At 42.4% G+C, this 23,363-nt stretch overlaps 1 protein-coding gene across 4 annotated transcripts in view; it reads right to left on the bottom strand.

The window, feature by feature from the left end:
* Positions 1-1,674: 1,674 nt before the first annotated feature.
* LOC119167286 (peroxisomal ATPase PEX6) overlaps positions 1,675-23,363 on the bottom strand; it is a 95,380-nt gene continuing 73,691 nt past the window's right edge. For 3 of the 4 annotated variants that reach the window (XM_075866770.1, XM_075866768.1, XM_075866771.1), the window contains 9 exons: positions 23,156-23,226; positions 22,205-22,470; positions 21,319-21,403; positions 16,353-16,414; positions 12,225-12,333; positions 9,660-9,776; positions 7,063-7,140; positions 4,886-5,025; positions 1,675-1,897 (listed from right to left, as the gene is read on the bottom strand). In XM_075866770.1, coding sequence (XP_075722885.1) covers positions 1,737-1,897; positions 4,886-5,025; positions 7,063-7,140; positions 9,660-9,776; positions 12,225-12,333; positions 16,353-16,414; positions 21,319-21,403; positions 22,205-22,470; positions 23,156-23,226 — 1,089 coding nt within the window. In that variant the 3' untranslated portion in view covers positions 1,675-1,736. The remainder of the gene's footprint in view (positions 1,898-4,885; positions 5,026-7,062; positions 7,141-9,659; positions 9,777-12,224; positions 12,334-16,352; positions 16,415-21,318; positions 21,404-22,204; positions 22,471-23,155; positions 23,227-23,363) is intronic. The other variant, XM_075866769.1, reaches the window with a different exon arrangement.

Genomic DNA, 23,363 nt, shown 5'->3' with positions numbered 1-23,363 from the left:
AGAATAGTAAGCAGGTCATAAATAAACATCAAAAATAATAGCGGGCCTAAAATTGATCCCTGTGGCACACCTACGTTAATGAACTTGGGTGATGAAAGATTACCGTTTACGTGTACCATCTGAGACCGATTAGTGAGGCAGCTTTTAATAAAGCTTAGAAGAGGGCCAGACATGCCAAAAGATTCTAGTTTTTCAAGTAGTGTGCAATGATTTATTGTGTCGAAAGCCCTCTTCAAATCAATAAAAACAGTTCCCATGAGTAGCCCTCTGTCAATTGCTTGTTTAATTTCTTCAGTTAAGGTGATTAGTGCCAGCTCAATCGAATATCCTGGACGAAATCCAAGTTGTTGAGGACACAAAAGGTTAAATTTTTTCGAAAAACTCATTAATCTTATGTAGAATAGTTTTTCAATCCCTTTACCGAGAAAAGGGAGGATACAGATAGGCCTATAATTCTGGATTCTGGACAGAAGTCTTATCGCCCTTCTTAAAAACGGGAACCGTTTTACCAACTTTAAGGCAGCTCGGAAACACACCCGCAGAAAACAGCTTGTTGATAATAAGTGACAAAGATTGGGATATTATGCCCGAGACTAGTTTCACGTTCAAGGGATCAATATTGCCTAAACTAGCACCCGTGGTCTTCAATGATACAATAACTTGAAAGACTTCATCTGTGGACGTCAAATGTAGATAAAGTGAATGACTACACTGTGGTATATTGACTGCTGCTTCTCCGCAGATGCACAGAAATGCTCACTAAACGCAGTGGCCACTTTTTCTGGGTCAGTATACATTTCGTCCCTTTGCTTTATTTTTATTGTGGGTGCTAAGCACTCCTTTTTGTTCAAAAATTCTTTGATGGTTTGCCAGCAACGTTTCGTGTATTTTAAAATAACGTCCTGGTAGTAATTTCACTTAATACACTTCAATAAAGCAGATAATATCGATGAGGAAGGGGGATTTTAATACAATGTTGAAAAGCAGGGACTTTAGTTTTTTGTGAAGGTTATTCTTTTTATTATTGGACTTCAACAATGAGTTACTTATACATGAATTTTTGAGTGAGTGATACCACTTCGTGACAGCGGTAGAAGTAGTGCATGCCTCTATACTTTCGGCAATTACTTCTGAGAAAGACTAAAAAGCCTTTACTGTGCAGTCCTCATGAGTCACTGAAGTCCAGTCGGCTTCGGTGACTCATGACAGGAGTCACCGAAGAAAAAAGACAGGATTATGATCTGTACTACTAGAATCTTTCACACCAGCAGTGTGATCACCTAAAGTATTCGTGATTATGTGATCTATATTGTATTCGAACCTAGGAGATTACTTCTAGTTGGTGCGGAAATATGCAAAGCAAAGCCAGTAGCATATAAACAGTGCACATATTCCAAGCACGATGCGCTATCGGGATCAATGATATTTATATTAAAATCGCCACATAAGACAACATTCTTATTTTCTTTCACTAGGCTGTTAAGAAGGCTGTTAGGAAGGCTGTTTAACTGAAGACAAAAGACTGAATATGATGATGAAGGTGACCAATAAATGGAAGCTACGATAAATGGAAGCTATGATTGTGTTATGACTATTTCTTCAGCACCTCACTATGTAAAATAAGTGCAGAGCATAGCCTAACTGTTAACACCGTGTATTAAATGAAGCATCACCTTGTACAAAAAATTTATAAGATTTATTACACTATACTAAACAAAACATCTAATTTGACACCTTCACGTTGTAACCGCAACAGCCTTGGGAGAAGCCAGTTTTTCTCGTATGTCTTTGTAGCGAGCCAGCTCGGCCGGGGAAACTGAAGGCACGAGGTCTTCCAGGGCAGCTTGAAAGTCCTCGAGGGTCACCACAACGTGGTGGTTGTCTGCTGGTATGACGCCTGCACGCACACAAAACGCTTCATTTGCTATTTGCCACCTAAAAGTGAGTACTAAGACACGATTTTCTTTGGCATTGTGGGTAGTTAATAGGCAAAATGGGAATGAGAAGTATTTATTCACTGCACCGAAAGAAATGCAAGTGATGAAAGAGAGATGCACACATATGCACTTAGTAAATCAAACGAGCAGCCCTACATGAAACCTGCGCAAATTGATTATATCTATATCCTCACACCTCATTATAACAAAGTGGCACCTTACATCCAAAATAATTTCATTATACCCACAAATTCGTTATAAAGGTTTATTCCTAACACTATATGTACTACAAGATTGTTTTTCATTTACTTTGTTATAACCAATATTTCATTATATCTGAGTTTGTTATATCGAGGTTTGAGTGCATACTGAAACGACTTAAGCAGACTGTTAAACGTTCCCTGTATCATTCTAAACCACACAGAAAAAGTAGTATCAGACGCTAGTGTACTTGCAGAATACCTTGCACCGCGCAAAATTTTACATTTGAGATGCAAGTGGTCATGTCAAGAGAAGCCTCCGAAATCAGGCAGGTCGTAATGTAAGATTGCAATGAAAATAATTGCCACCATTACCACCAGCTAAAAGGAACGCAAAAATAGGAACGCTGAGGCAAACAAAATCAAAGCAGTTGCGGGCTTGATGAAGAAAATTTTGTGAACGCTGATGTGGATGTTGGAAGGTCCGAGTAGCTACCGAGTTACCAGTTGCAGACTTCTGTCAGATGATGGAATAAGTGTTGCTGCAAATGTTGGAACTTTCCCAACTAAATCTGGAATGTGCGATTGTTCTCAATTCTGCGGAATGAAGCATAGTACAGTTGAACCCTGCTACAACGAAACTGACGGGGCACGAAAAAATTTAATTGAAGTGAAATCCGAAAAAATGTAGTTGCTTGAGCTAGGGAAACAAAGAGACCTTTATTTTCGAAACTCTAAAAGTGTTGGCCGCTTCGTTTTCTTCCTCAGCAGCGTGTAAACGTGATTCTCCCACATGCATAGCGACACCATGTTGAAAAGCACGCTGAAACAAGGGCCACAACAGCTTTTGTAAACAAACCTGACAGTTGCACTAACACGCTAACACAGGCCGCTGTTCGACGTCAAAAGGTATCCAACAACATCGAGATGCAGGCATGGTATGTGGAGTGGTGACTTATGCCTGACTTCATGCTTTTCTTCTCATCCGCTGGTAGCGGCTGGCTTATCCTGTTATTAACACAGATGATCAGCTACTCTGACACTGGCCAAGCGCAAAAATAACCAAAAGCACTGGCATTGGAAAAGGCACTGTTCTGCAATTGCGCCCAGCAGCAGCGTGTAGGAAACTAATGGCAAATTCCATTGAGATAGCAGGAGTAGAGGGGCAAGACAGTGAAGGGTGGCAGACAGAGCCCTAGAAGCAAGGCTACTCGATCTGCCACTGGAATGCGGCCCGCTCCCGGAGAGCAGGTAAGAGGTTCACAAGTGGGGAGACCATATGATCGAAAGATTCCAAGCTCCGGCATATTCTCTGTGGGGCAGCAGCAAAATACACGTGAAATCGGTCGGCCATTTATTCTTCATTATTCTAATACATAGTATGTTTGTGCAACAACGCACTCGGCAGACGTCCAGCTGTCATTGCCTCCACTCGTACAAAACAGCGGAACAGTGGTTTCAAACCACACATGGTTGCTACCATTGCGGCCGCACTTGTCGGCTAAAGAAGAATTCGGAGGCCGTGATGTTGAAAGGCCACGTGACTCGTCGCAGCAAAAGCATACTCGCTCTACCAATGGATGACGGTGCTCCTGTACCTGTTCGACCACTGAAAAACGCCGGCTCCGAAGAGAGCACTCTCAGCGTGCTTTTGAGTGCACCTGCTCTTCCAGTGGAATTCGCCATAAGGTTCAGCTCCAGACTGTCTGCATCTCAAAAGCAAGCTAGTGGCAGAAGCAGGACAGTCTCATTGGAACCCTTATCGAGCAATGGCGGCCTTAATGCTCGGTACGCGGTGGCAGTTTCTGGTGGTGCCATCATGCGTTTCAGACTTCGTAGATGTATTTTTCTGTTCTGAAAATGCATCGAAATGGTCAATATTGCATTTACTGCCCGGCATTAAATATCTGAGCCTGGAATCGCATGCTCAAATTTTGTTGAAGCGGAACGGTAGGAGAAAAAAATGTTCTTTGTGATGCAAATATTTTTGCATTGACCAACTGCTGACAAGGAACCGACAATTTTTTGTTGTAGCGGGAATTTCGTTTAAGCAACGTTCGTTGTAGCGAAGTTCCACTGTAGTCTTTCAAAGCCTTGGTTCAAACATGAGATCAAATTTTTTTTTTGCATAACGAATGATGCGCGCCATTGTTCGAGATAACCATGTCACACCGTGACGAACCTCGTTTCTAAGGATAACGCTGGCCGTGACCTATGTACTCGAGTCAAAATCGCACCGACATGATCTCAAACGAAGAGGGTGGAAAGAAAAGTGTGTGCATTACTTGGCTTTAAATCGTCCAGTATAAATCTGTAAATACTGCAGACTCTTTTAAAAAATTTTTTGCAGCGATCTTCCCAAATTTCAGTCACCTAACGTGAAAGTGATGCACAAGAGAGCCCACGTGCACTTGAGCATCATGCCATTGATGATTTCACTGGTGAGCTAGTTCTGCTCGATGTAGCATGAGCGTCCCCATTTCGTGATGTGTCAACGGTTCGCCGATTTCACTGGTGGGCCAGAAGCCTTCACTGTGCTGCTTCTCGATTCTTGATATTTTGTCATCATTACTACTGCCAGGGCCAAGATGAACAGCAACGAGCCACTCTAGCTATGACGTTACACGGGACATTTCCACTGGATACGCGAGACAAAAGCTGTTGAGGTGCCAATCGACTCTTCCACTGTGCATACTCGAAACAATACAGATTGAGCCCGAGCAACAGCCCCACACCACAATCTCTCACCTCTTTCGAGCTGGCCGATGTGACGTCTAGTGGCAAGCACCATGGCAGACGACGAGAGGGAGTAGAAGTCGGCACCTGTCAGACCCGCAGGGCACTCCTCGACGACTAAGGCCAGATCTAGGCCCTCGGCAAATCGGAACCTGGACACAGGCAGCGCTCAGTTCGACTGGCATGAACAACGCTATTTTTTACTTAACATGGCGCTAGATTTTCAGCCGGCACCCTTAGCGACAAATGGGCATATTTGTCACCACACCACCTAACTAAACTGCACAATATATATTTTTTGACTGAAACAAGACCTGCGCAAATGCCACTATTTCTGCTTCAAATGAAACTGAAAACAACTTTGAATAGTAGCAAAATTTAACTTTCGATGGAATGCCAGTGACAACCTGCGAAGTATGTTTTGTTTTAAAATTTGCTATACTTAGAGCATATAAGCTGATATGACAAGCCTTCAATCTTAAATTAAAAAAAAAGAAAATGATGACTCGATGTGCGGGTAATATGCTCATTTAACCTTGAAGTGAAGCGTTAAGATACTGCAAATTTCACCTGAACCAATGTTTTCACCGCTTAGCACCCTTTCACTGAGTGAAACCCCCCTTACAGGAGCTTACATGCGAACTAATATACACTGATTGGATCATTCTAAATACTCCGAAGTTTTCCATACCTTAAATTCAAGTCAAAGCAAACTTGAATGCTGTAATCTTAATTTCAATACTCAAAGCATTAGAATACTCGCACAAGCTTACTTGATTGTTACTTTCGTACATCCAAGCACTACATTCCCTTGTTTCGACACAGGCAACATCTGCAATAACACTCTGTTCATTATTTCTAATTATACTTTTAAATAAAGATTGTGTTTACAGTCACCTTACCACTTCTATAATGATTATTTTAGCACAATCGAAATTGCATAACGCATACAAGCATTTCATTTAATATACAAAACACTACAAACACTATTTCTGGTACATCTAGGCCTTTGTATAATACCAAGCTATGTTATACTTTTCAAAGTGGAAAGCTGGGATAGTCCAATAAAATTCATAAAAGGTGTTTTCCAGTGTGCAATGAATGATGTAAGAACAGAGCAGAGATGAAATAACGGGACAGGCTTTCAACCAGGGTTCTACCAGCCCAGCCATTTTTCTCCTCCATTATCTTACACCTTTCTTTACGATGCCATGAAGATGTCTCCTTTGAAATTACTTTTTTCATGCGTGCATTCTTACTTTCATTTGCTTGTACTTCACAGTCTCTGAGAAATTGGTGAATAAATGAATAAATCCCAATAACAACCAAAAGCCGCAGCCTTGCAACCTTTAGTTGCGATTGGGATCAATCCATGCAATCACCATAATCACCAGCACACATTCCACGGGCCTTAGCTTCTGTATGCTCATCCTTGGTAATCGAGAAAATTTAGACTCTGCTTGTAAATGTGCACAACAGCTCTAACAACCACATCAATAGTACTGTTTGATGTAATCTCAACGACTGCAGCATCAACCCTGGTGGAACTACAGAAAAATGAATTCCTTGACAACACATTGCCGCTGGTAAGACACGCATATTTATGAGGCAGATTTATAAGTAAAAATGGCTGGTTACAATATAAGTATCTGGTAGACTGCAAAACATGCATTTGAGTGTGTGGTTCTAACACGTGCCCTTTCGACTAACAATGCACAAGAACTAGGTGCATTACAAATAGGGAAACCTCATAAACAGACTAAAGTAAAGAGGGAAGTGTTTGGATACATACAACCAGCCAGACAGATCGGCCAATTTCGATGTCTCACCAAGATGGAATTCGTAAAAGTCGACTGTATGCTCGTCAGCATGGGACCAGAGCTTTAATGGAGGACTAGTACTCATTCTCTTTCTCCATAACTCGCGCTTGTTATACACTAAGACCTTGATATAACGAACCCAAATATAACAAAGTAAAAAAAAAAGTTGCCTTGCAATAGATAGGATATTAAGAATAAACCTTTAAAACGATTTTTTGGATATAACAAACTTAGTTTCGGGTAGGATGCGACTTTGTTATGACGAGGTTTGAGTGCAGAAGGCCATAGTAGCAGAGTCACTGCACTGGTTAGCTGTGTTAAAGGACAAAGCAAGACGAACTGTATAGAATGAAAACAAAATCAACTTGCTTTCTGGTTAAGGCCTTCAGGATCTTGAGCTGCGAGTCCTTGTCCGACGGGATACCCACGTACAGAAGCTGGTCAAACCTGCACAATTCATTGTTAGGAACTGCACTCGGAATGATGCACTTCGATGCAGACAGCCACTCTAACAATAGCGACTACGGATGCACACACATTTGAAACTCCAATTGTGAAGTGAATACTTCCATTCTAATTAAAGCAATATTTCATTTCAGGGCTGCAGACGCAATTCATTCAAACAATTACGTGAGCTCACGTGAACGATTTTGATTTAAGTTCTTAATGTGTTTCGTTGTCACTAAGTACTGCTAGAGGCCAGTGCCACTGAGAAGGAAGAAGTAAATCAGTTGAGTGAAGAGGACTACGATCGTCAAGTTGTCACTAGCTGTTGCATTAAGAAACTGTATCTCCTGAATTGTAAATATAGATAAAGCCTCCCAGCTTGGTCTTGCACTTAAAGGGGCCCTGAAACACTTTTTCAAGTAACCATGGAATGAACTCACTGGAAAAGCTTATTGCCTCACGAATTCAAAGCCGCAAAAATTTTAAGAATCTGTCTTGTATGAGCGGAGTTGCAAAGATTTGTCGCACTCTGTCAATGCATTCTCTCTTCTCTGGTCCCAATGAAAGCGCTGGACGGTAAGCAGAGAGGAATGAAGGGGCAAGAAAATACGTCATGCGTGCCTCGTGACCTCGTGCACTTTTTTCTGTTTTTTCTTTGAATGCGCGGCTTTTTTCAGTGTGATCGGGCGCGCACACGTGGACAAGTCGCAGCCTCTTGTGGCGATCTCTGTAACGAGCGAGTGTGCCATGTTCAAATCACCCAATGGCTGATAGATGAGCTTGCTACGTGTGATTTTTGAGTGTCTTCCGTCATTTGTCGAAAGAAGAGAAAGCAATTTTTAGCTTACTTTGATAAGTTATTGTGAATTCCAGGTGGCATGCTGTGCTATAATATTTGGCTTGCATGTTGTCGGGAGCCTCTACTACCGATCGGCAGCGTTTTCTGACTATGCTCAAAAAAGTGTTTCAGGGCCCCTTTAACAATATTGTGCAATCTTTGCCTTGTGACCTAAGCATATCAACTGTTTTTTTTTTTTTCACTAAAAAAATGCACTCCATAAGGTTGAATTTTACTGTACATGGAGCAGACTAATATTCAAGTCCTCACCTAAATTTTTCTTCTGTGCCCCAGATACTCGATAAAAATTTCGGACTTAATCTAGCTGATTGTACCAGTGAATGTGGTATTAGTGTAGACTTATTCAATTCTGCCTGCTGTAGGAAAAGCCAACAGGTGCATAACCCATCAGCCACTCTGGTAGAAATGAAGGCAAAGCAGTGTTCAGAGGTGAGCTAAACAAACACACAGCCTGTTCAACCCAAAACAGTGATCTTGGGGAAATTCAACACTGATGCATTTCGACCTGCTCTTTCCCAAGAACCTAATCGGTTTATTGCCTACACTCACATGCCACACCTATTAGGTTTTAGCCTTTTTTTTTTAATAAACTGGAGTTTTTTTTGCCAAATATTACTTTGTGACATTTTCCCTCTTTAGTCATGTTAAATTGGCTTGAGCTCAGGCGCGTAGCCAGAAATATTTTTAGGAAGGGGGGGGAGGCACCACCTTAATTTCAGGAGGGCCACCCTTTTAAAATGACCATTTTTCACTCTCTATGCCATTGCAGAAAAAAATTTCGAAGGAGGGAGGAGGGGGGCATGTGCCCGGTGTGCCACCTCCTGGCTACGTCCGTGCTTGAGCTCATTGTACTTTTTGGTGATGCGGGCCACCCACATTTTCTATCCAGTTAATTTCTCATACAAGGGGCCAGACACACATACGAGAGCAGTACAAAAAGCAATGCAACATTTCTGCTGAATTTCTTTCATTCCGCCTTTTCCGAAGTAACCCAAGTGGTGCCACACAGGCAGACAAACAGTGAAAACAGTACAGTAACATACTCGAAGTGCTGAAACTGGGGGACTATGAGGAATGAGAGTGAACGCTGCTCTAATGCGCAGGCTGCTGGGTTGAGCTGATTTTCAGAATGCATTTTGAGCCATGAACTTAATGCAGACTTTTTTATTCGTAGCCATCTTACTTACGACTGATCATCATTGCATATTATTTTTGAGAGACCATGCACAAAATAAAACTTGCAGTGTCTCTTATGCATCGGCCTGATATGACTGAAAGACGAAAGGCATCTTCTTTTCTCATAGGTCGATGTACATTATCCTGCCACCAGGCAGCTCACCAGGCCTCCATGATCGGCCAACCTCTGACTCTGCGATAATTTCATGTGATAATGTCATCATGTTACGCGAAATGTGATGTCATCACGATGTCAAAATTTTTGGCGATTTCTGACATCTCGATAATGTCTTATGATGCTGCCGTCACATGCTGATGACCTTTTGCGTCGCTTGTTTCGACAGTGCCAACGATAACAGCCAATTTTCGTGTTCGATGAGGCATCTAAAGCTTTCGCCTTAATGACGAGAAAAGACTTGACCGTGCCGAGTTGCACGGTGTCGGCAATGTTGCAAAGCACAGTGGCTAAGAGACGGCGACGCACCTGCCAGGCCGTAGGATGGCTGGGTCTAGCAGATCAGGCCGGTTGGTGGCACCAATGACAAACACGTCGGCCGACTTGTTGAGCCCATCCATTTCCGCCAGCAATTGAGAGACAACTCTGAGAAAGAGCAAAAAAGAAAGGTTGCACTTCAGGGCCCAATAATGTCATCATCATCACTGGCCTGTTAGAGGGACAATAAAAGTGAAATATGAGATCAGTTTGGACTTACCAATTACTATTTCAAAAACTCTATTTTGATGCTGGCTAAACTCCCTGCCCTTCCGCACATTTCTTTCCTCCTATTCTGACGACTTTGACAGTAAAAGGTTGATTACGAGACACAAATAACAACAGGCAAACACTCAATTTAAATTAATTGCTATATCTTGGTGACAAAAAATGTGCTGCCCCAGAGTGACATCACAGGCCTCATTTTCTATTCTTTCTCATATTTCGGTCATTTTGCCTCGAGAAAAGCTCTGGAAGCTTGACATATTAAGGCTCTGAATCCTTTAGAGTGCAACATAGCACATCTTTGCCGTTACAGCAACTACGACTGCGCAATTGCCAGCCAAATCCACGACATCGTAGCGAAGTCGAGTATTTCAGCTGTCGAGGCACCAGGTTGATGAAAGGCACCAGTCTTTCGTCAACCCATCACTTGCTAATGTAACTGCCACCTGGGAAGCATTTTATCAAATGTGCCTTTTCAATAAGGTCATTACCGAAATATTAGGAGGTCTTTTACCGTGCCTGTAGGAACAGGGCTTCTATGACAGAACAAAAGCTCCTTTCCTTGACTTGGCTAGCATTCGTGAGCGATGCATACACTCAAACCTTGATACAAGAAACCCGGATATAGTGAAATATCGGTTATAACGAAGAAATAATAACTAGTTTTGCAACTGATATAGAGTTTTAAATGTACATTTACAATGAGTTTTCGACTTAGCAAACTTACTTTTGTGTAAGATGCTACTTTGTTATAATGAGGTTTGAGCGTACTACTCCCAACTGCCAGAGACAAGGAAATGCCTCTGTGTTGACATTGCGAGTCCCTTTCTTCTTTTTCTTCCTTTCATTTTGATTTTTGGCACACACGCAGTAGTTTCATGCATTGTGCGCTCCACGTTGTACAAAGAACCAAAGTCACATGCCACAGCCAGTGACGTTCAGAATGTATTCTGGTGCGCAACTGTACAGGTTTGGCCATGGCTGTTTAAACGAGCACATGCTACGTGAGCATGTATGAGTGTTTGCTTTTGTTTGGGCTTCTGCAAACGAATATCGCAGTACAACCGAACCTCTTTATAAGAGACACTGATATAAGACACAAATGGGTATCAGAGACAACAGTGTGCCCACAGTAAAATACAAGTTCATAAGAAAATGCATACGAGGTACCCTGCTTATAAGAGACAACGCATATAAAAGACCAGAATTGCTGTCTGAAGCATGCCTCTTATAAAGGGGTTCAACTGTATTTAAATTTGCTTCGATTACAATCTAAAATATTGAAGAGTTCGAAGTATTCAAAATGATCGAATGGGTGTATATTAATTCGTGTGTAACCCTTTGTAAAGGTAATTTCACAGTAGTGAAGATGTGCTTAGCCGTGAAAACAACACAGGTGAAATCCACAATGCCTCAAAACCCCGCTTCGAGGCAAATTAAAATACTGTATTACCCTTGCATCGACTTATCATTTTTTTTTATGTTTAAAAGCTTGTCATACTGGCTTGTATGCTGTGAGTATAGTGAATTTCAAAACGTAAAAATTTTACAGGTTATCACTTGCATTCTAGAGAAAGCCAAATCCTGCTACTACTTTCAGCTGTTTCCACTTGGTTTGAAACAAAAAAGACGGCATTTGCATATGGTTTGTTTCCATTTCAAAACAATGTTCTGCAGGTTAGTTAGGTCACTACAATTATGCCCGTCTTCCTTTACAATATGTGAGGTATATACTATTCAAGTTCTATTCTAAATTATTTGACCAAAATCACTATTCGCTTCGAATGGCTTTGCTTCAATCCTAAAATTCACTATTCGCACACGCCTGCTTTCGTTACCCCGAAGTGCAGCTCCCATGCAAAAAAAGCACACATGCCAATTTTAGGCAATTTGTTCAAATTGTATTACAACCATGGATATGTGCAGAGGCATGCACAAGCAAATTAAAATGTGCAACATATATCACATGGTTGCAATACGATATGACCGAACAGCGGAAAGGTTGAGTTCCCCTTTCCTCGTAAATTTTTCTTGTTAAATAGCCTTAATTTTTATGGTGAACTTTGTAAAGTGAATCGAATAGTGGAGCAATGTGTTGATTTAATGTGTCTTTCGACCTTTCTCAAGTTGTACAGGCACTTCAAAATTTGTGAAACCCTGTCGCTACTACTAAAAAATGATTCACGCACGATGCATGTTCAAGTACCCAAACCCTGCAAAGTGGCCCTTCAATGTTCCCGGCCGAGCGAGGGATTCCTGGTCACCTCTGTCCTGCACTCCATACACACTGTCCTACGCTGACAAATGCAACAGAGAACAGAGAGGACTTGCCTGTCCATGACACCGCCAGAGTCTCCACTGCGTCCACGATTAGGCGCCAGCGAGTCCAGCTCATCGAAAAAGATGACGCAGGGCGCCGCGCTACGGGCACGAGCAAACACTGCAACCAGAGCATGCAGTTGAGACAGCCAGATTTTACAGGCGGAAAGAGAATCCACGAGGCACACATTGCACTGACTCCCTAGCAGATTAGTAGGCTTGAGCAAATATCCGAGTGCTTTGAATGTTGGAAATTTATTACTGTATTCGAGTTCGCTTCCATTCGAGCTTAATTTGTTGAAAGTTTCGAAGTATTCAAAGGAATAGGTGTATAATAATTTGCCTGTTACCTCTCTGCAAAGGTGGTTTCATTGCAGGAGAGGAGTGCTAAGACGTAAAAATGCCATCTAGGGTAAATCCGCATTGCCGCAAAGTCCCACTTTGAAGTTAAATTAACATACTACCCTCACATCAATTCATCTTTTTTAAAGTTAAAATGCTTCTTATACAAGCTTATATAAATGCTTCTTATATCGTGAATTCTAAAACGATACTTAATTGGCACATCATCATTTGACTTATACCAAAAGTAAAATCGTGCTACTATTTAAAGTTGTTTCCACTTCCCTTGAACCAAAAAAATGATAGCATTTTTGCAGGCCTTGCTTCAATCCCTTAACGAACAACTGTGCAAGTTAGTTAAGTGATGACAAATATGCTCACTTTTCTTTATAACATTTGATATATATACTGTTCAAATTAGACAAGAATTTATTCGACCAAAATCACTTTTTGCACAAGCCTACAGATTTGTTCTTTTTGGTTTACATCACCAGCTAGCGCACAGTAGTGTTATAAATTCATTTGGCTACAAAGATTTCCTTAAAGTCAGCAATGAAAAGAAAACGCTATATATAATGGAAAATGAGGAAACAGCCATAACAAAAATCTAATTCTTTGTACTTACTCAACACAGCTACGATAAAAAACAATAATATTCTCATGTAACAAATGAGTCATTGTACATTTCTTACAGCTAAGCAATGCTTCGAAGCATGTACTGTATGAACAGTGCTTTGAAGCAAGAATTTTCAATCCAATCGTCTCAAAGATTAGTTGTCTATACTGAAGGCATCCACTGTATTTAATGATGACCAAGGTTAATTCCTGAAATATCACCCACGAGATGGTGAAAAGTTGCCGATGAAAGTTGACTCTTTCGTTACCCCACGAAAATGGTTATTTTTCATATATCTCAGGAAGATAGTACTCGCCAGTTTAAAAGTACTCAAGCACACATTTTAGCATACCGAATTTTGCACAATAGAATGCTCTTTCCAAATAATATACGTTGTGGAGCAATGAAAATATTTTGGAATCAATAAAGATAAGAAAAGTGTGTAATTTTTGGTTGCCAGCTGGTAAACAGTGAAACTGACTGGATTCCCAGAGAAGGCAAGCGGGTTAGGGGGAGACAGAAGGTTAGGTGGGCGTGGGCAGATGAGATTAAGAAGTTTGTGGGTATAAATTGGCAGCAGCAAGCACAGGACCGGGTTAAGTGGCAGAACATCGGAGAGGCTTTTGTCCTGCAGTGGACGTAGTCAGGCTGATAATGATGATGAAACAGTAAAATAAAAACTTTATATGCAAAAATATTCAAAACAGAGAATACTCAGAATATACATTTGGAGATAAATGACCAAGGAACATTATAAAAAAATAATAAATATTGCATAAAATGCTTCTATTTACATAGACAGAGAAAATCAGAACTGAAGTACTGCTTCATTGCTCGTGCTATGCAGTGAAACATTGCTTCGTTTTTCGCGAGACACAAGTTAACTCGTACACTTTTCTCAGTAAATTTTTGTTTTTTGCAATAAGAACATGAAAGTGTTCCAACATAGAAGGATGCCCGTGAGGTAAATAATCTCTCTATAAATTAGATGTCCAATGAACTTTGCTGTTTCGTCTAGCGTACATCTTTTCATGAGCCAGCTCACTCCGCATAGGTTGGCGTAGCAATATATGCATCCAAGTGTACTTCTTTGCAAACTTTCACATCTTATTAAAAAAAGACCGTATCGCCCACAGTTCTAAAAAGTTTGGCACTGCTCCGTAGTCAGGGCCAAGATTTGCTCCAGTGGCCTTTTTGTTCTGAGGAGAAGCTCTGCAGCCGGCACCAGCACACTTCGCTCTATCGACGTGTGGACCTCATATGCAACCAGAGTAGCTACAAAATTGTGCATATAAGTCAGCAGCTACGCACTTGTGATGGAGGAGACAACTTGAGGCCAAAAACAAACGAAACCTATGAGCGGCTGCGGATGTCTTAGGCTGACGCAGAACATTGTTGCCATAGAACTTGAAGTGAGGTCCTGTCATCCTCGAACTCTAAGCTTGTCTTTACTCAATTCAGATACAGTTGCAAGACAGTTTCGCGTGGCACATGTATATTGCAGCGCAGATGCACACCGATGTGTGCGTGAGGACGCCATAAGAGTGACTAGTGACACTAGATGCGGCCCTGTGTATAACGATACAAGCGAAACCAAAGCTGCTGGAAACTGGCTGAGAAGGGCACTTTATACATGCGGCGGACCCTTGCAAATACTTTTTTTGTCGAATAAAGTTTCCCTGACTCTCGCAAAAGCTCTCTGTTGAATAACTGGCACAAATTTCTGGCAATTATTACTGCTTAACACTGTCAGAATGCAAAGCTCACACCTTAATTTGATCTTTTACTTGCAAAGATTCATTTGATTACAGAACTTTGACGTTACTGTGGCAGAACTATCAGGGGCACGCACTTCTGTCAAGTTCGCCAGCCAAGTGCATTTTCCCAAAAATACACGCACATTAGTTTGCACTAACGTCTGTCAAAAATCACTATGTTGCCAATACGGGCAGACTCAAATTGATTCTGAAAGTTAAGTGGCTGGACCAACTACTAAAAAGTGCTGGGTGCATCAGAAACAAATTTAATGTGCAAAATCGACTATCCGATGTGTTGATCACTAGCAATTGATTTAAATAGATGCGGTAACGAAAGAATTACCTGGCAAAATAATTATTATAAAGCTGTCCTCAAGAACGATTAGTAAACAAAGTATCTGTTCGAGCAATTGAAGCTTATAAAAAATTCATTATTAATCTTTGCTCTGTGCTGTTAGCCGGTAAAGCACTCTCTTCAATCCCCAGGCATAACTTGGCCTCTCATAACTGAAATTAAACTTCAATGCGTAATTAAAATTTTCTCATTGAAATTAAACTTTACTTGGTTCCAAGTGCTTCTCGCGTGAAAATTCCGTATTTACTCGCATAATGAACGCACTTTTTTTCTCAGAAAATCGGAGCAAAGTTGAGGGGTCCATTCATTGCGCGGGCTAAATTTTATGAAATATTTTTCGGGACGAGAAAAAATGCGGTAATGCAAAAAAAAGTTAGGCCGCTTAGCCTTTCGCAATTTACTTACACATACACTGTTTGGAAACAGCCTCTTTGTTGCACGGTTGTTGATGGCCCTATCTTCTGCAAACTGTCTCCAGGCCGCCCGCACACGCCATAAAAACATTTTGCGGCTATCTTTTCTTGCAATCGTTTAACCGCTATCTGCTATGATCTCAAGGAGTGCCTAAAAGCGTACACTACGACACTATGATGCACTTTGCCAACTTTGCGGCAACCTCGCACGACGACCGTGACGCCGCCGTTAAGATCGTAGCAAGCATGATGAGGTCGTGGTAGCAAGTAACCAGCATTGCAGCAAGCTACCCTGAAGCATCAAAAGAAACTGTCGATAACAAGATTAACAACAAAATATGGCAGCCGCCTCGCTTCTACACGAGAAGTGCCTCTACGCGTGGATAACAAGCGAAGTGAGAATCAGGGGTGCTACCATGTTGTGGAAATTGTCACGATCTTCTCTGGACGACAAACAATTTTTTCTGGCTGCGACGCGATAGTGAAGAATGACCCCCTTCGCCACAGCAAATCCTGCTGTTTTCGCTCGAAAGTCGCGTGTACGTGGTTGGTCTATTTTTTTTGGGGGGGGGGCGGGGAGGGGGTGATTCCTTAGAAAAAGGTGGAAAGGTAAGTTGGCGAAAACTGACAAAGCCTAACTTCAACAAGTCCACTTACCAGCTCGGACGTTCTCTTCACTCTGCCCGACGTACATGTTGATCAACTCGGGACCTTTGACACTGCACAGAATGTGGAGGAGAGCATATCGCTGCTGCTAAATTCCTTCAGGCTATCACTCCGACATTATCTAAATAAATTATGCACTGTGGCTTGTTAATACAGTGAAATACTGTTGATTCAACCTTCGTTGTTTGTAAAAAATGAATACGTTAATCTTCTTTGGTTCCTGCAAAGATATGCATTTAATCGGACCGAAATCATTAACTTGGCCACATCCTACTTCGTTTGGACAATTCTTGAAGGCCACCGTGCAAAAAGTGCCGAAAATGTGCAATGCAAATGTGTGAAAATCACGCGTACCGTAATCATCAACAGGACCCATAACGTAACGAGGTGAAACAGGATGCTTCGTACTTGTTTTGTGTTTATTATCATGTGTGACATCACATCAGTTGGACAACATCTGAATGGTTGCTGTTTGTATCGCTAAGCTAGTGTTCTAGGTTTCATCAGCGTTGGCTGCAGCAAACAGTAGTTTCGTTTTTGCCACATGCCTCAATAACCGCGTGGCTGCTATCCACTAGGCTTGTGTGAATATATGGGCACTGGGAATGCTCGAGCAGATATCACAGTATTAAAAATTAACAAATAGACATGAATAAACTGCATGTAACCTCTTGTGAAGGTCGTTTCACTGCAGTGGAGAAATGATTTATTGTGAATGCACCTAACCCCCCCCCTCCTCCTCCTCCTCTTGCGCACAAAAATATCGCACTGAGGCAAAAACCCATTTTTGGGTTAAATGAACATACCAGACTCGAACTGGTCGATTATTTTTTAAGGTTTAAAGATTGTTATACTGACTTATGTGTTTTGAGTATAGGAAATTGCAAAGCGCAATGTATTTTACAGGTTATCACTTCCATTCTACTCAATGTTGAATTCGGTAACTAAACAAAGTTGCTTTAACCACCTTTGAGCAAAAAAAAAAACAGACATTTGTACATGACCTGTTTCAATTAAAAAAATAATGGTTAGTTCGGTCATGACAATATATGCTTCCTCTTTCTTTACAAGATGTGATATATACTATCTGAATTCGATTTGAAATTATTCAACCACATCCCTATTTGCTTAGAATCCACTTGGAACAGAAAATTTACTATTCGCACAAGCCTACTACCTACATTTAAAAAACAACTCCTGTTTCATACACTATGGTTACAACAAACAACAGTCTTGAGTCTATTCCTTGAGCACAGGCTGTGCAAATGCTTCCATGATAGTGCAGACATTGTCTACAATCTCGTTACTAGTGATCATGGTTTCATTTAACACAAATGTGGCACTTGGTAGTTTTGTTTTGACCTAGGGCAACGAGTGTGCAACGTCACAAAGGCGGCGGAAGACGAAGAGCAATCCTACTTCTGAACATACGCTGGCGTCAAACTTGCCTACTACACCACGAGGTAGCCGGTGATGTTACATCTTGATTAGCAAGTGACAACTAAGTTATAGTGAACTGTACAGTATGGCGCAGCTCTGCTTTTTAAAATAATGCTTATGAGGAGAAGGCGAATGGGTGCAGCTCTATCTATGATCGAAAACGCAAAATACATGAAATCCACATACACAGTGAATGCAAACCTTATTGCATGGCATATCAATAATTGGCATTCACATACCTACATGTCTGCTCTGCTGGTGTAAGTGAATCAATGAGTCATGAAAAGAAATACCGTATTTACACGATTGTAAGACGACTCGAATGTAAGACGACCCCCCCAAAATCGCATCTCAAAAAAAAAAAAAGAACTCGTGCATTTTACACAAGGGAAATTTATTCACGTGGTTGCGGAGGATTATTCATCGTCGCTGGAGTCGTCCTCGCTGGTGCTGCTGCCGTCATTGCTACTGCAGTCCCACAGCACGTCGTCGTCAAGTGTGAGTAGGCCGCAAGCTTCGCCTCTAGTTCCGAAAAGCGGCCAGACTTCGGCCCGCGAAAGCCACGGCGCTTGGAGTCGCACGAGAAAATTTCCTCGCGCTGAAGCCGCCACTTCCGCACCACACATTCACCGATTCCGAACTTCCGTCCTGCTGCACAGTTGTTGGTTTCCTCCGCATGAAGAATAGCAGCCCGCTTAAACGCTGCCGTAAACGAGTGCCGAGTGTTCTTCGAGCCTACGGCACTCATGTCAGACAGAAGTGACTCGAGAGAGCCGGTCGTGGACACAAGCGACAGGAGCACGCGGCGACGCGCCCGCTTAGAAAATTGTATCACAAAGAGGAGCTCTTCCGTCAACTACCAGTACCCCCCTACGGCGGCTCTTCCATCGATTACCGGTGCTCCCTCAAGAGCCGTGCGCTCGTCATAAAGGCACTCGTAATGCGTGCAGTAGATGCTAAAAAAAGAAAAGCTTTTGTATAAGCACGCGGAAAACTATGCGCTTTGGGTTGAGCGGGAAACTATTCGAGATGACAATACATGGTTCGATTTCGATTCTAAGGTACATGGTTCGATTTCGATTCTAAGACGACCCCCCAACATTGGATTGTCAAATTTGAAAAAAAGGGCCGTCTTACAATCGTGTAAATACGGTAGGTACCAGTTATAATAGACATACTATACTACTTAAGCAACATAAGTACACACTATCTATAACAGCTCCTGTCATATCCTGAGATATCATTTTGCAAACCTCAATGAGTAGCACTTACTGCGCCTGCTTAGTCATAAAACTTTGGTATTACAGTCAAGCCCACGTATAACGGCCCCACTTAAAACGAACTTTCGCTTAAAACGAACAATATCCGCGGACCGTGAAAATATACATTGGTTCAATGGCACAAAATCGCACTTATAACGAACGTCTCCGAGCGCCACTGATCGGTTACAGCGAACGGAGTCAGCGGTCTGCCGACTTCCCGGGAAACCAATTTCGACCATTGATCAGGCATCGGCGAGGTGCCCATACATTCTTATTGTTAAACGCCGACCCTGCCTCACCGACCCTCTAGTTTCCGCTCTCCCCGACCACTTTTGTTACGCCCCCCTCCGTCCTTTGTCATCCCCCCTCGCTACTCTGAGCATTCCGCATCGCCAGACGAGGCCCGTGTTTTCACACTGCCACAAATCTTTCGAAGACCGGTCGGCCATCTACCCCGTTTTCGATCGCTGGTACTGTCGATGTTGCCGGCCTGGAGTGACCAGACCATTTGCCAACATCGTCGGCTACCGACTGTATCCGATAGCCTGCGTCTAGCACGCGCGTACGCTACCCCACCGACTCTGATAATTTGCGATTCGTTTCGTGTTTAGGACTAATTTTTCTCGCTCACTTCACACTCGGCTCCGCATGCCTTCCGCGCGCGTGCGGAAGCGCGAAAACGGCTGTTAATTTGCGCGGAACGAATCGTGAAATATCGAAGTTCGTGAGGCCACGCAAACCTGCCGGCGCAACAAAACGACTTTTGACCACGGCTGCCGATTCTTCGAACACCGCCGCGTACGCCGATTCAGGCGGCCATGCACTCCTTCCAAGTTTTTCTACGTGCGAGTTTCGCGGACCTTTCAAGCAAGCTACCCAACCTGCCTCCTTCCCGCGTGTTTTGGTTTTCAAGGTCGCCCTCCCGCCGCATCCTCCCCTCTCTTTATCGCAAATCCTTGCTCTTCTCTCGCAAGCCTGCTCTCCTCTCTTGATTACAACCTTTCCGCCCGTCTCCTCCACTCCGCGACGCCCGCCACGCTGGCTCGAATTAGTTTCGTTTTCTGACTGGAAAACACTGCTAAACAATCGCGCGTTTCCTTCTCAATAATTCTGACCAATTTATCTTGCTTCAACCGCTTACAGCTTCTTAGCCTCACTCCTTATTTTTTTTGACAGTGGCAGTAATGTGTGTCTTCCAAAAATAAAGAGTGAGGCTAAGAAGCTGTGTAAGCGATTGAAGCTAGATAAATTGGTCAGAATTATTGAGAAGGAAACGCGCGATTGTTTAGCAGTGTTTTTCACGGCAATGACACATAAAGTATATGTGCCATTTAGAGTTATAATCTCTGAACGTGACACTTGGCAAAAACAAGTAGCGTTGTTTTTGCAACCAAAGCTTGGTATTTTACCTATCTGTGACCCTTTCCTTGTCAGGAATTCGGAAGAGGTTATTAAATTTATGAACATCAACCATGACGTACACCTCCAGGCCTCTTCTATTGACGTAAAAGATTTGTTTAACTCTATTCCTCATCAATATTTGTTACGTTCTGTTGAAAAAGTCATTGATAAATATGGTGTAATTAGATTTCAAAATGAGTTTGGTCTTTCATGTGAGCATTTCTTAGAACTTCTAACGTGCTACCTTAAGTCTACCTTTATTGGAGGAAAAGGTTGTTACTCGAGTCGTGGCACATACAGAGAACAGCCCATAACATCAACCGCTCCCTCAGAACCCTTCCCCCAGTGTACACACGGACTGCGCTCCACGGCAAAAGGAGAGAGAGAGGGGGGTCATTAGCCACCCCTCGAGTGCTTTGAAGACGCTGCTGCTACGTAGCCGACGCAGTCACCCCTGAGGAAGGGACCAAGTCGGTTCCGAAATGTCGGGTTTCTTCAAAACTTTGGGTTGGAGTCTATATCATCTCCCAGTTTCATACCCAACCAGACAGACTTCTCTCAAATGTTTACATTCAAATATAATACTCAACTCTGTGACTTTTTTAAATTCTGTATTTTTCCTGCAAATTGCTGGTAGGTGTTGATGTTATATAATCTAGCTTATTCGAAACATGTGTATTTGTTATTGCACTACTCCCCTTATGCAATGACTCTCACAAGACCTACATAGTATTTTAAAGCACATAAAATAAACAGAATTTTCAATAATATGGCATAGCACCTCGACTGCACCACCCTACCATGCCCTACGAAGAGGCAGCACATAGGAATTAAAGCCATAAAGGCAGTCTTGCCTGAGAAAGCTGAGGGCACACTCTGTGGCGACTGCCTTGGCGAGCAGAGTCTTTCCCGTACCAGGTGGACCATAGAGAAGCACGCCTGCATCAGATACGTGGGTATATATGTCATATGTACAGTAGATGAGTAGAAGTTTTTGCAAGGCATTTTGCTGCTTCATATAGACAAGCAAAACGGACAGGCGAGCTAATTGGCATTGGTTTGTACTAATAGACTAAATGCACTAACACAACAGGGACAAGAAAGGGCTTGTGTCGTTCCCTTTCTCGTCCCTGTAATACTAGCCCTCTTGATGTGTATGGATAATACACATAGACAATGCATCATGGGTGACCGTATCACTGCCAAGAAAGATAAATATTATTTATCATTTTTAAGCATTGGCACTGGGAGCTGCAAATAGAAGAAACAAAGCTGCATCTTATACAAAAATAAGTTTGTTATACCCAGAAATTTGTTATAAGGATATATTACTAACACCATAATTATGGAAAGAGTATCTTTTACTTACCTGATAATAAGCGATATTTTGTTATATCTGGGTAAGTTATGTCGAGGTTTGTGGGTATATTGTATTTACATGTTGCATGTTGCCAGCACTGATTAATGCAGCTAATGACAAATTAATGTCGACTAGTGTTGTCTAACTGGCAAATGTTGGCTATCACAGTAACTGGAGGTAACTATGAGGTAATATCAACACATTCTCCCTGCATGTACTCCTCGATTCTCACCGCATTTTCTTGTTTTTCTGTGATGACAGGGCGGAGAAAAATGATGGCAACAGCACGGTTTCTATTTCGCATTCCTCGATAGCCCTCTAGCTTGCTCTACAGGTTACCACACGTTTCCAAAATAACGTGTGAAACACTCGATGCTGACCAGACCGCTTGAGACCGGCGTCGAGGAGCTGCGGGTGTCGCAGGGGCAGCTGCAGGGTGTCGGTGAGGGTGCGCTTGGCCTCGGCCAGGCCACCCACGTCCTCCCAGTGGACGCAGGGTATGCGGGGTGCCCCCACTGCCTGCGCCTGACTGCCCTGGAGCCACTCCAGGGCCGACTCCAGGTCGGCCTGCACGAGCAGGGGGCCAGCGATACACACACCCGCCTCCCAGCCCTCTTCCCTTTGTTGGCCGCCCCTGCTGCTGCTGCTAGAGAGGAGAAAAGAGAAAAAGAAAGGCCGGCAGAGCGCAGCCATTTCCCCAAATTTGAAACTTGGGGCATCTACCACTAGGATACACTCTCAATAAACGGTAATGTCTTAAACTGAATCGCTGCTTAAACGAAACAAGGCCCTCTGACAAGACGTACTAGTTTCGTACTTGTATTCTATACCCCTGTTCATATCTCACTGAATGAAACTCTTGTTAAACTACGCATATTTTTCTGCTCGCATTAGGTTTCATTTAACGAGAGTGTACTGTATATTCATTGTGTGGAGATCACAGCCATGAGGTAAACATATTGGTGGATGCAGAGTAGGATATCAAAATTAAATAAAATCAAATATTCATTAATTTTGCATAGTACAGTTATCATTTGAAAGACATACAGGAGAGGGTATTAAGGTCAGAAATCAGGATACAGTACCAAGACCTTTTGTACATTACTATTGGATACAAATTATCAAGTAAGCATAGAAGTGCAAATGTATTTAAACAAATGAAAGAAACACGTACAATTGTTAATTACTCATGAAAGACCTACTTTGGTAGGAAACATTTAAGTTGCAATGTCATCTTATCAATAACTCAACAGTTTTAAAATGCTCAACTGAAGTGTCGTACCGAAGCAATGCTGCACAGTAGAATGGAAAGCACACTGAATAGTACTAACCTTGTAAGTCTTGCATGAGCCCGAGCCGTGGCCTGGCCTACCAGTGCACACAGGTCCCCCAGGTTGAATCCCTGCCAAATTGCCCACACACAAATGTCCTCAGACAGAGCTTATCACTGCCAAAGGCAAAAAAAAGGGCAATTTTCACTGGTGCAGAAATGCTGTCAAGACATGGTTGTCACAAAAATACACAGGTCATAGAGGCATT

This window comes from Rhipicephalus microplus, chromosome 6, assembly GCF_043290135.1.
Source record: "Rhipicephalus microplus isolate Deutch F79 chromosome 6, USDA_Rmic, whole genome shotgun sequence".
Classification (NCBI taxonomy): domain Eukaryota; kingdom Metazoa; phylum Arthropoda; class Arachnida; order Ixodida; family Ixodidae; genus Rhipicephalus; species Rhipicephalus microplus.
Note: the sequence above shows the minus strand (reverse complement) of the source record. Positions and strands in the feature narration are given on the sequence as shown.